The sequence below is a fragment of the Vombatus ursinus genome, unplaced genomic scaffold (genome assembly GCF_900497805.2).
Source record: "Vombatus ursinus unplaced genomic scaffold, bare-nosed wombat genome assembly UNPS02014822.1, whole genome shotgun sequence".
NCBI lineage: Eukaryota > Metazoa > Chordata > Mammalia > Diprotodontia > Vombatidae > Vombatus > Vombatus ursinus.
Window position 1 is genome coordinate 700,245 of NW_020954600.1, and position 13,318 is coordinate 713,562.

The 13,318-nt window shown below is 56.2% G+C and overlaps 1 protein-coding gene across 3 annotated transcripts; it reads right to left on the minus strand.

Moving 5' to 3' along the window:
* Positions 1–651: 651 nt before the first annotated feature.
* Positions 652–8,562, minus strand: SLC39A13 (solute carrier family 39 member 13). 3 transcript variants are annotated; one of them, XM_027837908.1, is made up of 10 exons: positions 8,479–8,560; positions 6,346–6,657; positions 4,863–4,976; positions 4,442–4,566; positions 3,858–3,959; positions 3,664–3,753; positions 3,461–3,511; positions 2,409–2,541; positions 2,087–2,186; positions 652–1,747 (listed from the first exon to the last, which is right to left on the minus strand). In XM_027837908.1, the coding sequence occupies exons 1-10, from the start codon at positions 8,543–8,545 to the stop codon at positions 1,672–1,674; spliced, it is 1,170 nt and encodes a 389-aa protein (XP_027693709.1). In that variant the 5' UTR covers positions 8,546–8,560; the 3' UTR covers positions 652–1,671. The 3 variants fall into 3 exon arrangements, with proteins under 3 accessions (XP_027693709.1, XP_027693711.1, XP_027693710.1); XM_027837910.1 differs by lacking the exon at positions 2,409–2,541 and having other exon boundaries at positions 8,479–8,562; XM_027837909.1 differs by lacking the exon at positions 3,858–3,959.
* Positions 8,563–13,318: the final 4,756 nt, after the last annotated feature.

Sequence of the window (13,318 nt, forward strand, 5' to 3'; positions counted from 1 at the left end):
GGGATTTGTTCTGTGAAGTTCGGGTTCCATCAAAGGGCCACACTTGAGGACCTAAGGGGCCACATGTGGCCTGGAGGCAGCAGGTTCCCTATCCATGCCACAGACAAATCACTTAACCTCCATGAGTCTGTTTTCCCATCTGCAAGATGTTTTTAAATGCATAAAAGATGGGATTACAAAGGAAGCCCATTATGTTGAATCAATGACCATGGATCCCAGGTTAGGAAGCCTTGCACTGGAGGTATTCCCCCAGTAATAACTGTGCTCAAGGAGCCGACAGGCTTGGGATGGCTGCAGGCTGAGGGTGGGAGGAATCAGGCCCAGCACCTTTCAGCAGGCCTGCTGAAAGCCACGTGTGGCTCCTCCAGGGCAGGGGCTATATCTCCCTTTTGTCTCGATTTTACCCCAGAGCACTTCAGTGCCTCACACGTTATCCCACTGTGGAGGAGATGCAGTTATTGTCCCCATTTCACAGATGAGGCTGTGAACAGCTAAGGGAGTCCAAGCCCAGTGCTCTATGCCAAGGGCCGCACTGCCCCTTGGTGAAGGTGCCTGAGGACACATGGGGTAAGTGTGGGGAGGCGGAGTCCCCTTTCCTCCCATCATCCCACCCCCACTGGGGGCCAGGGTCCCCAGTGCAGAGGAGACCAATTTCAGGATAAAATAAGATTTATTTGCATCTTATCTATGGAATAGGTAATTTTACAGATTTCTGTTGTAAAACCAAACAGAAGACGTCTCTGCAGCCACTTCTTCGATTGTCCTCTAGGGGGCGACAAGGCTCCAGACCTAAGCCTGAAGCAGGGCCTCTGGCCCAGGCTCCTGGCCCCTGTGGGGGCAGCAAGTACATTCCTGGGTACTGAGCACATCTTCCCGGCATCCTCCCCGCCCTCCTAATGAAGCTACTAGAAGGTCCCGGTCCCCAGCGGGGGGAGGAGCTGGGGAGCCGGGTGGGGACCGGCTCTCTCTCCAGCACTTGGTGCTGAGTAAATACTTCCTTTGGTAGCAGGAGGGGAGAGTCCCCGAGCAGAGCGGGGCCTCCAGCTGAGCAGTAGAGGCAGGAGCCCAGCAAGGCCCCAGCTGCCCCCAGGACCGTCCGTCCCACGTGCTCCTCGGCTCCCAGGCGGAGCAGAGGGGTCAGGGAGGGATGGGCGGGGACTGAGACCATCACTGACTTCGTACCTTCCCGTGGGTATTGGATCATTGGGTCTCCCTTCTCCCTCTGCTTGGGGAACAGGGCAGCTTGAAGATGAGGAGCCCAAGGGGGAGGAAGAAGCCAGGACAGCTCCCCTCATCACTTGGGCCCTGGCATCCTGGCAGAGTCCAGGGCCCCTCCTCCCACTTTCCCCAGTCCTGAGTTCACCTCTGGAACTCTAGGTCCTGGCTGTCCTCTCTATGTCCCCTCCCTAAGGCCCTTCACACACACCCACACACCCTCGCACACACACAGCCGCTGATGCTGCTCCTCAAAGCTTATTTCCCAGAAACCAGCATGACAGCTGGCCGCCAGAGTGGGGACCAGAGGGACAGAAGCACCAGGCTCGGACAATCTGCACACCCAGACAACTCACACACACACACACACACACACACACACACACACACACACGAGGTCACAGGACTAAAAGGAGTCTCTTATTGCTGGAGGGGCTGAGGGTAACCACAGGGATGTCACTCAGCCAGGAGCGAGAAGAGCACCATCATCACAATGCCCGTGAACAGCAACAGCACCTGCTGTAAGGAATTCCTGCAGGGAGAGAGGCCTCTGCTCAGGGGCCACCCCACCCCCACCTGCCAGGACACTCGGCCCCCCCCGGCTGCAGGTACCAGCCCCCCCCCACCTGCCAGAACACTTGGCCCCCCATGGCTGCAGGTACCAGTCTGGGCTGGGAAAGGTGGGAGGGCACAGGTAACATGAGGCTCCGTGATGGCGGGTGTGAGAGGAGGCAGTTATGGGCCTGAGCCCTGACACATACTATGGGCCTTCCCAGCATGGAGAGTCGCTGGGCCCTGGTGAGTCCCCTATGCCCTCCTCCACAGACACAAGAGAACATGGGCTCTCTGAGGGCAGGCCTGCATCACTCACCAAGGGTTCTCTTCCTCCAAGAGGTCCGGCAGAACATTGACCAGAGCAATGTAGAGAAAGCCCCCTGAGGTGAAAGGGAGGATCCAGGCAATGGTCTCCCCTGCAAAGAGTGAAAGAAACCCCCCCGGTGAGGGGAGAACTCCACTACGTCATTCCCCAAGGCCACTGGTGCTGTCTGCCCAACTGGCCACCGGCCTCTGGGAAGGGCAGGGCTTGGGGAGGAGGCCAGATTCATTAGATAAACCACCCTGGGCCTGGATGGGGTGAACACATGCTCTTACCAGGAGTTCCCTCTCTGGTCCCACATGCCTCGGCTCCCTACCTGCTCCCTTGGGTGACTGGGCACAGATGGCAAAGCAGGCCCCCAGGATGCCCCCCAGCGCCGTCCAGAGCTGCAGCTTGGCTGCACTCCATCGGTCAAAGCCGGCCCGGAGCAGGATCGCAAAGTCACCTACCTGAGGAGAAGGCCGGGCAGGGCTTACTCTGGGCCCCTGGACCCCAGCCAGCTGCACTGACCCGCCCCGGCCCACACCCGGCTGCTCTCACCAGCCGTGGCACCAGCATTTGGCCCTCTTTTTGGACCCCCATGCTTAGCACAGTGGGGGGCACCTAGCAGGCACTTAAATAAATGTAAGCAGTGCTGGGAGAGGGCGGGGTTGGAGCCCTCACACCGAGGCCAGAGTCAGGATGTTCACCAACGCTTTGAGAGAGCTGCCATCTTGGATGCCATGGCCCCTTCTTCTTCTGCATCGTCACCAACGTCCCCAGTGCTACTAACGCCTATTCCTTGCTCCTACCCAAATGGGAGCGCCTCTGCCCCATCTATCACCCAAAGTCCTTAAGTGGCAGAATCTATAAGTCCAAAGTGAAGAGTCCAATCTCTATGCCTTTGCACCCGGCAGTCGTCCCCTCCCCACCTTCTTTCAAGATCAAGCATCATCATCTCTACTTGAAATCTGTGTTCACACCCTTTCTCCTTCACCTCCTGATTTGCATTCCTTTTGATGATTTATTCTGTATATACTTTTTATGTCCTTGTTGTCACTCCCATTAGAATGGAAGCTCCTTGAGGGCAGGGACTGTTCTGTTCACCTCGTATGTGCCCAGTACATAGTAGGTGCTTAATAAATATCTGCTGCGTGACCAACCACGGATAGTGTCTGTGTTTTTGTCTTTCTTTATATCCTTTATATCCCACACAGGGCGTGGCACACAGTCCAGGCCTGTGGATAAACCGACCACGCTCCACCTGATGACCCCTTGCTACGTCATCACTGGCCATTTCCCCCTGAGACAGAGCTCTGCTTGTCAGGCGGTCCAGCTGCCCTCTGCACCCTACTGCCAGAGGTGCCCTCCAGCCCCAGCAGCACTTACCTCATGAGGGATCTCATGGAGGAGGATGGCCATGGTCGTCAGAAGCCCGATCTGCACAGAAGAGGGAGTCTGTGAGGCCAGAAGCAGGGCAGCACAGCAGCCAAGCCCGGCCACGGATCCCCCTGCCCCTTCCAGGACGTGTCCTAGGGTGGCAGCCAGGCCCCTCCTCCCGGGGAAGCCCCTCCTGGGCCCAGGGCACTCACCTTCTTGCTCACTAGAAAGCTGGCAGCTACAGCTAGCCCATGGGTGAAGTTGTCAATGGTGTTTGCCAGCAGATTGAGATAGCCACTGATCTGGAGGGTGGGAAAGAAAGGCAGAGGAGGCTGAGTCACGCTGAGGGGGCCGTGCAGGGAGCACCCTGGGGCCGAGGGAGGGGGGCCGCGATCGGGCCACTCACTTTGATTTTCTGGACCTCAACGCTCAGGCCTGCTACTGCAGCCGGCAGGGCCAGGCAGCGGCCTCCATTGCGCACGGCAGCAGCTGGGTCTTTGATGGGGGCCTGAGTCCAGGAGAGTGAGGGAGAAGTGGCCGTTAGACGCCCCCCACCCCCACTGAGAGAGACAGAGACAGAGACAGAGACAAGGCACCCTTTACTCCAGCCATCCTCTGCTGGTCCCTGAAAAGCTGGATGCCCTCAAGCCCCTTCCTCCCACCTAGAGCGGGTGACTCCAGGAGATCAGGCCAGTGGCATCCTCTGACCCCAGCTTCCCCTCACCACCAGCTGGGTATGCTGGAGGTCTTCCTGTCCTCCTCAGAAACACTGATGGGGGACAGAGTGAGAAATGGGGGGGCACCCCTTTGTTCAGGGCTCCTAGGGTCTAAGCAGCAGGATACCTAGGAGGTACGAGGAGGGCAGAGATCCAGGGGGCATTAGGGGGCAGAGACCTGGGGGTATGAGGAGGGCAGAGAGCTAGGGGGGCATTAGGCGGGTGTACTGCTGAGCTGGGGCCCAGGCTTCTGCCCTCTCTGCACAGGGCTCACCTGGCTGGGGCAATCCTTCTCTCTGCTGTCTAAGAACATCTTCTCCAGCCCCAGGAAGGTCAGGAAGCCAGCAATGACCCAAAGTCCCAGGAGCTGTTGCTGCTGAAGGCTCTGCCCTCCCCCACCTGCAAAACAAGGGAGGTCACAGCCGGCCAGAGAGGAGAGGGGGGTTTGTGAAGGGGAACCATGGAGGGGAGACAGAGGCTGCCCAGAGGCCAGGGTGCTAGGCCTGCACACCTGCTCCATGGGCCAGTGCTATACCAGATGGCCAGAACCCCCAGTGACCTACTCTCACATTTTCTACCCTGTGTGCTCCTAAATTCCCAGGCATTCCTAGCGGAAGGTTCAGCGGTCTGCAGCAAAGTCCAGTGGGCCGACCCTCTCATCCCTCCTCATCAGAGCTGCCCCCCATGAGCCTTACCGGTGGCGGCACTACAGGTGTAGGCCCAGGCCTCTGGCAGCAGGTGCAGAAACACATTCCCCAGGAGCCCTCCCAGGGCAAAACTCAGCAGCTGCTTCAGGCGGTGGGATCCAGCTGCAAAGCAGACAGAAGGCTCAGGTCAGGCCCCTAGGGAATAAAGAGGAGGCTCTGGCCTGAGGCCACCAGCCCTGATTCCTTGGGACAGCCTGAACCTGGCTCTGACGTTTGCCTTCTCTGGGTACCTTCCTCAGAATCCCCAAATCATGCCCGCCCTAGACAGCAAACAGTAGCTGGACAAAGAATGCCTTCTACCACACTGTCCAGAGGTCACCAAGCCTCTGCCTGCTGACACAGCCATGATGCTCCAGCCCACAGCATTCCATCGGGGGGTTGCCCTCTAAGTGTTGAGTTTTTCTTCCTATCTGACTGACACCTGCTTCTATACACCTCCCCCCACTGCAGCTAGTTCTGCCCACTGGGCCCAAGCAGAACAAGGCTGAGAGGCTGAGCTTTCTCTTTTGTGATGGCCTCAACACCATTCTCATCCCCTTCCAAAGGGTTCTTTAATCCACATGAAACATCTCTGATTCCTCCCCTGATCCTCCAACAGCTTGGGCTCCAAGGTCCTCACTGTCCTGGCCACCTCTGTCTGGGTGCCTTCCAGACGGGGCCTGCTGCGTTGGGGGGGGTCCCAGCCGGACTCTTTCGACCTCCTGGGAGAGGTGACAGAGCACTAGGGATCCCTGGCCTCCTTCCAACCAATGCTTGGGCACCACCTCCCACATGAGGACCTTGCTGTCCCCCACTGGAAGTGCTGGACTTCCACATGTGGGGGCACACACATCACAGCCCCTCCTGCCCCCTTATGTTCTCGAAGAGTGGGAGTCACATTTTTGCCTCCTAACCTGGCACCTAATAGAGAGCCTGTATACCACAAGTGCTTAATGTTTGTCTGTTTCTTGTATTGTGCTAAATTTCCCAGACTTCTAAATCAGATGTAAACAAGTTCTCTAGAGCAAAGCCCAGGTCCTCTCTTTTATCTTCCCCATAGCACCCAAAACTGCTGACTACCAAGGGACTGGACTGGGCCCAGAGGGGCTCTGGGGCCTCCAAACATCAGACAACTCCCAGGCAATTGCATAATCCGACTTCAGACATTTACTGGCTGGGTGATCCTGGGCCAGTCACTCAACCTTTGTCTGCCTTAGTTTCCTCTTCTGTAAAATGGGGATAACAGGAACATCCAAGGAGCCAATGGGATAAGCACCACGTAAATGCTGGCTACCTTTGTCATGAAGTCATGTACATAACTCTGCAGGCCTCAGAGATCACTTAAGATGGGAGCATCATAGAATTCGCCTAATCCCTCCCAGCAGAGACGTGAGGGGCCTGGCCCTCCTCAGAGGCAGGGCTGACATCCAGGGCTACGGGCCACTAAGCCCCAGGAGCCTGGGTCTGGAAGGAAGAGGACTGGGGAACCTGCCTTCAGAGCGGAGGGCAGCGCCCATCTCCAGGGGAATGACCAGCAGAGGAAAGACCCCGCTGAGCCCCACCATAAGTGAGCCAAGGAGGGAGCAAATCCAGGCATCCAGCCGCTCTGCACTCAGCAGGGCCCCCCAAGATTCGCTCTCGTTGTCATCCAGACGACAAGCTGCCGCTGCTGCCCCCCGGCCCAGCAGGGCCGGCTGGGCCCCCCAGGCCACCCCAACGAGCCCCAGGGCCAGGGTGGTGAGGAAGAGGAGGCTTTGCCCAGTCATGCCAACGCCAGCACAGGGGCATCCAGGCGAATCACGTGCTGAAAAGAGATAAGAGACTGGAATGAGTCCTCTATGTGCGCCCCAAGGCAGGGCACCTGCTCCAAGACACAATCTCAGGGGGCTGAGGGTGGACTCAAGCCCTGCTTCCTGTGCCAGTCTTCCCAGTTATGCTCACTTCTGACAGGCACTGCCCTGAGGCCCAAGGGCTCCCTGGAAGGTAGGACCCTTTCCTTCCTCTGAGCACCAGACAGACAGCTCTGCTGCCCTGAGGCCAAGCTTTCCTAATGAAAGGGTGAGGCCCTGGCTGGGCTCAGAACACCCGCCCAACAGGGTGCCTCCTGCTGCCAGGGGGCAGGGCCCAGCCCCACAGGACTCTACAGAGCAGAGATTCATTCCCCAGGGCCAGGAGAGCCCAGCAGATAGGAAAAAGACAATGGCCACACTTCCTCCTCTTCCTCCTCTCCACCCCCAGAAAATCTAGGGGAGGGGGTTGTGCGAGGGAGGGAGAAGGAGAGGAAGGCAAGGCTCCATCCATCAGGACAGGACATGCCCAGGACATATGGAGATAGGGAGGACTAAGTTGGGACGGACCCCGGAGACCACCCAGTCCAACCCTCTCTTTTTACAGATGAGGAAACTGAGGTCCAGGGGAGTGAAGCTGTAGGCAGTAAGTGGTAAAGCCAGGCTTCCAAGCCCAGGTCCTCTGACTGCAAAGTCAGCTGTCTTTCCACTGAATCACCTCTGGGCCAGCCTGCAGCAGGCAATGAGTCAAACAACAGAGATGTCAAGCTGCGACTGGAAGCCGGGGTTGGGAATTCTGAATCCCAGCTCTACCTCTCTAAGCTAGTTATTTCCTTTCTCTGTGCCTCAGTTTCCCTCCACCTCCCTGGTGTGAGTAGGGCTTCAGATGCTGCCAGCTCAGGAAGAGAAGGAAAAAGAAGTCCCGGGACCCAGTTTCCAAGTGAAAAGCAAGAGCCCACCCTAGAATCTCAGAGCCCCGACTGGGGACTCACACTAACCACTCTCCTCTGCCCACGTCTGCCCACGTGGAGCACCGCCACAGCCCAGAGAGGTAATGGGCCGGACAGATGCTCCATCTGCATCATCAGCCAAGCGGAGACTCAGGGAAAGGGAAATGTTACTCATAGGATGGGTCGGGAGGGAAGCCTCCAGGCAGACAGCGAGAAGGCTGGGCTTTTACACCCACAGAAATCACAGACTTTCAGCATCTCACAGTGGGATGGGACCTCTCCTCCGGTCCAACCCGTCCCGTCCCTGAACAAGAATCCCTTCTAGAACATTCCAGGCCAGTGGTGGGTCCAGCCTTTGCCTGAAGAGCACCAGTGAGGGAAGGGGGCGACCCATGACCACTGAAGGCAGCCTGTTCCACCTTGGGACTTCTTTTTTTTTTAATTTTTGGAAAGATTTCCTGCTATCAAGCCTTTCTTTGCTGCCTCTTCCCCATCCCATGTCACAAATTATACTATAACCCAAATAAACCCAGACCCACCCCTCCTCCCCTCACCTCAGAGCAAGAACCCAGGGAACCTACAAGGAGGTGGGAGTAAGGGATAGGGGCTGGAGGAGGAGCCAGGATCTCATCCCAAGCTTGCCTGGGTCCTCAGGCAGTGGGGGTCAACCTGCCGGCATGTAGATTGGGAAGAGGAGGGGGATGTAGCTCTGATGGCACTGATTCCTCCATTAAAACAGACCCGATCCCCTGTTTCTATAAAAGAAATCAGACGGACTAGGTCCTTCCCAGCTCAGTATTGAAGGTTCTAAACTCGAAGACTCCTGACAGGCCTGCCATCCTATGTACTAAGCTGGGATCCTAGGTCTGAAGATGGAAGGGGCCTTACAGCAGAGAATGTCAGAGTCAGGACGGACAGACCATAGGAGGTAAAAGTCTGAGTGGACAGCTAGCATCAGTGTGGTCAAGTGACTTGTCCAAGGTCACAGAGTATTCTTCCCATGTCTGGGTCTGTTTCCTCCTCTGGAAAATGAAGAGTTTGGACTACGTGAGCTCGAATTTCCACAAATACTGGAGGGGGATGGACCAGTGAGCCAATGCCCTCCTGTGGGAGCCTGCTCCCTGATATTTTAGGGTCAGTGGGAGAAGCAGGGCAGGGGAAGGGGGTCCAGCTCCCTGCTATTGGGGGTCAGTCTGAAGGGGGAAGGGTAGGGGTCCAGCTCCCCACTCTTTGGGAGGTCAGCCGGAGGGGGGCAGGGTAGAGGTTCAGCTCCCCACTCTTTGGGGTCAGAGGGGTGCAGGATAGGGGATCAGCTCCCCACTCTTTGGGAGGGTCAGTTGAAGGGAGCAGGGTAGGGGATCAGTTCCCCACTCTTGGGGGGGGTCAGTTGAAGAGGGCAGGGTAGAGGTCCAGCTCCCCACTCGAGGTCAGTCGGAGGGGGGCAGGGCAGGGGGTCCTGCTCCCTTCTATGGGGAGGGTCAGTCGGAGGGGGGCCGGGGCGGGGGATCCAGGCGGGGGTCGCGGGGCCGGCGGACGCGCCCTGCCCAGCCCCCGGCCCGGCCACTCACCGTGCGGCGGTGGCGGCAGCGGTGGCAGCAGCGCGGCTCCGGGCGGCCCCTGCCATCCAGCCCCAGACGCAGCGTCTCTGCCCCCGCCCCCGCCCGGGCCCGGCCTCGGCCCGGGCCCCGGCTCCTCCCGTCCTCCGCCCCCTGCCAGACGGCTCCGCCTCCCCGGAGCCCGGCCACGTCAAACGCATCCCGAGCCCGGAACCCGAAACACTCGGGCGCCGGCACCGCAGGGGAGCGCTGACGGCGGGGAACGCTTCCGCCTGTCGCCTGCCCGTGGGGGAACCCGGGTGGGGGAGGCGCACTTCCGTCCCGCTTCCGTACGGCCGGAGGGAGAGAAGGAAGGCCTCTGGGGCGGAGCCTCAAGCAGAGGGGCGTGCTCCCCCGCCCCCTCCCGCAGCGTTTGTGTTGGGGTGGAAGGGGTGGGCAGCAAAGAGGTGGGACGAGCGCCAGCCCCGCCCCTCCGTGCTCCATTTCTCCGCCCCGCCCTGCCCCGCGGGTCTGCGCGTGCGCTTCGAGCGCCTGCCCTTCCCCGGCTGGCGGTCCCCGCGCGGCCGCACGGTGGCGCCACGGCTCGCCTCCAGGTCACGCCTCTGCTGGGGAGTCCAGGCCAAGGTAGCCGGGCTCGGCGGGGGCTCGCGCAGGCATGCGCAGTGCGGGAGCTCCGGCCTTCAACCACCGTGCTTGCTACAAGTTCGGGCAGGGGCCAGGCGGGCTCTGACTCAGCCTGGAGCCAAGCTCGGGCTTGTAGGGAAAGGGGAAGTGGGGGCCGCAGGGAGGGGCGGGCCAGGAACCTCAGAAGAGGGAATTTTATTCTTACTCATCGAATTATTTTTGTGTTTTGGTTTTTCGCTGGGAGCCTGGTTTCTGTCTCCAGGACCGGTAACCCTTTGGCTCCCGGCGGGCGGGTGGGCACAGATCCCGGGCGGCCCCTAGTAGGGGCCGGGGTCAGCCTCGGGGGAAAGCCAGGGCTGATCCCGGCGCATTTATGTAGCGCCTACTGTGTGCCGGCAGCAGTGAGTGCAGAGCCAGAGTTCTGGGCTCCAAGGCCAGCCTTGCCAGTCACTGCATGACCTTGGTCAAGTCAGTTAACCCAGACCCCCGAGGGGGGTTAGATTAAATCAGCGAGTATGTATGAAGTGCCAACTGTGTGCCCAGGTGCTGTGTCGGGGGCACAAAGGCATAACCAGTTCCTGCCCTCAAGGAGTCCACAATCTAAGGAGGGGAACAACGCACTATGTCCCAATAAGATAGGTCATATGGGATAAATTAGAGGGCGTCCTAGAAGGAAAGCACTAGGAGTAAAGGAGGCTTGACCGTCTCCACCCAATTCCATGCTCATCGATGAGGGCATGGGAAAAGGTGAAGTGGAGACCTGGGTTCCAAGCCTGGTTTTGCAGCCAGCTGTAAACTAGCTCCAATCTCTTCCAGGTTTAATTAAGCATATCACTCCCCCCTTCCAGCTCTTCAGTTGGGTCCAATTACCCTTCTACTGCTTCTCGTGAAGGACGTTCCCTCTCCTCCTTCCTGCTCCTTAGACTCTGTAGGGCCCCAATCTACCCGCTGTAATGAGGCCTTTCTTGGCCAACTCCAGACCTTCATCAAATGTGAACTCTCCTCCCTGAAATCACCTTGTAGTTACTTTGTAACTATATGTTAACATAAGTATATTATATATATATACTAACTATATATTAACATACCATTCATCTACGTCTCTAGAATGGAAATTCCTTGAAGGCAAAGGGTTGTTTATTTTATATCTATGTATATCCCAGTGTCCTGCCCATAATAAACACTATATATACTTATGGATTGATTATTTGATAAGTCACTTATTACTTATTATTATAGGGACAGCTAGGTGGTGAAGTGGAGAGAGCACCAGTCAGGAAGACCTGAGTTGGAATCTAGCCTCAGACACTGACTAGCTGTGTGACCTTGAGTAAGTCACTTAACCCAGTTTGTGTTGGTTTCCTCATCCAGACAATGAGCTGGAGAAGGAAATGACAAACCACTGCAGTATCTTTGCCAAGAAAACCCCAAATGGAATCATGAAGAGTCCATCACGACTGAACAACAACTTATCATCTGGGTGGCCTTGGGCAAATCTCAATTTCTATGGGCCTCAGTTTCCTTATCTGTAAAATGTCAGGGATGGCCTAGACCTCTAAATTCAACAAACGTTATTTTGTGCAAGACACTGAGATACAAAGAGTTTACAAAATGACAGATGGTCCTTAATGAGCTATCTACTGGATGACCCAACATGTAAATGCAAGATAATTTAGGGAGGAAGAGAGCTCTGTGTGTGGGGGGGAGGGGGGGTGGTCAAGATCGGCTTCCAGTAGGAGGTAACACATGCATTAAACCTTGAAGAAATAGACTGATTCTGAGAGACAGAGGGGAGGATGGTGGTCATGGACAGCCTGTGCGGAGGAAGAGGCTAGGTTTGGCTAGAACACTGAGTACGAGCCAAGGGGGTGATGGGAAATCAGTCTGGAAAGGTGCAGAGGAAAGTCCTTTCCTGCTCTAGCTGTCGGTGATCCCAAGTCGCCTGCCTAAGCTAGCCCAGAGAGCCAGGGCTGGAATTCCCAACCTTTCTAGCCGTTGCCAGAGGTTTCCATTACAACTGAGAGCAGAATCTGCTCTTGGAACCTTGTAAGGAACAGCAACAAGGAACCAGCCTCCACCAGGTCTCGGGCCTACATTCTCCGCCGCCCGTCCCCTTTTCTTCTCCCTGGGCTCCGTGGGCACACTGGGCAGTGGAGATTTCCAAACCTGGTGGATGCTGTCCTGCTGCCCCCAGACATTTACCACTACCTGACTCTCTCCATTTCCTCCCTTCCCCTGCTGGGCAGTTTTCAGGGAGACCTCCAGAGGCTGATTTACCTATCCTCTGGCAATAATCCAACTGTTCCCCTCTGAACTTCTCCCCAGCCCTGAAGACTCAACATCTTGAAAGCCCTGTTCCTCCTCACCCTGCACACCACCCTGCTCTGCTCAGGGCTCCCACCTCTGAGACAGAAGATCCCAGGTTGACTTCCGGGTGGGAAAGGAACATGGCAGGAATGCGATTCTGGGACCAGAATGCTGGATCACTGCAGCCACCTCTATCCCAATCCCTCAGCATGCAAATCATTGAATGCCAGGCTTGGCAAATCAGCTAGTCAGCAAAACCAGCTTTTATTAAGTATTTGCTCTGGGCTAGGCTTGACTTCATAATATACAAATGATTTCATAATAACACTGTCAGCATTCTGAAAGCAAATATTTCTGTCCTTGGCCCCTGACCCTGACCCTGACCACTGAGGATGAGGGACAGCACCTAGAAGCTGTATCCAGGACTTGTGAGGGCCTCCCTCCCCTACCAAAAATATCTCCCTCACTGAGCTCCAAATATTCTCATCTTCTGCCTGGTCTGAGATTCCTACCCATCAGAGCCACTGATTGGTAAGGATGTGAGAAGGGCTCCTGTGGGAGGCTTCCTGAATCAGCAGATTGTTGACCAAATTAGCTCTGTCACTTGGACATTCTAGAATTCACCAAGCACCGACAGGATGAAATAGAGGGCAAGAGTCTTCAGTGAGGAAGGGTTGGGATAGAGCAGGGGTGAAGATCCTGTGGCCTTGAGGCCAAATGTGGCCCTCTAGGTCCTTGGGTGCGGCCTTTTGACTGAGTCCAGATTTTGCTGAACAAACTCTTTTATTAAAGGGGTTTGTTCTGTGAAGTTTAGATAGCTTTTCTTCCGAGGAGCATGTGTCTTTTAATTTCATGGCTGCAGTCACCATCTGCAGTGATCTCTGAGCCCAAGAATATTGTCTGACCCTGCTTCCATTTCTTTTCCTTCTATATTCTGGGAAGTTTGAGATCAGTTGCCAAGACCTTAGTTTTTTGTTTTTTGTTTTTTTTATGTTAAGCTGCAAGCCAGCTTCTACACTCTCCCGTTTTCACTCTCATCAATATATTTTAACTGCCAAGGTTGGTGTGTTGGCTAGTTTTGCTGAACTGTTTCTCCCCCCTCCCCTCCCTGCTTTTCTATTCTTTGTGAATGGCTCTCTGGGCCCCTGAGTGATACATTCAGAAATTTAAAAAAAACAAAAACAAAAGAAGAATAAATCTTACAAAAAAAAAAAAACTACTGAGGTCTGAGGGAAAAATTT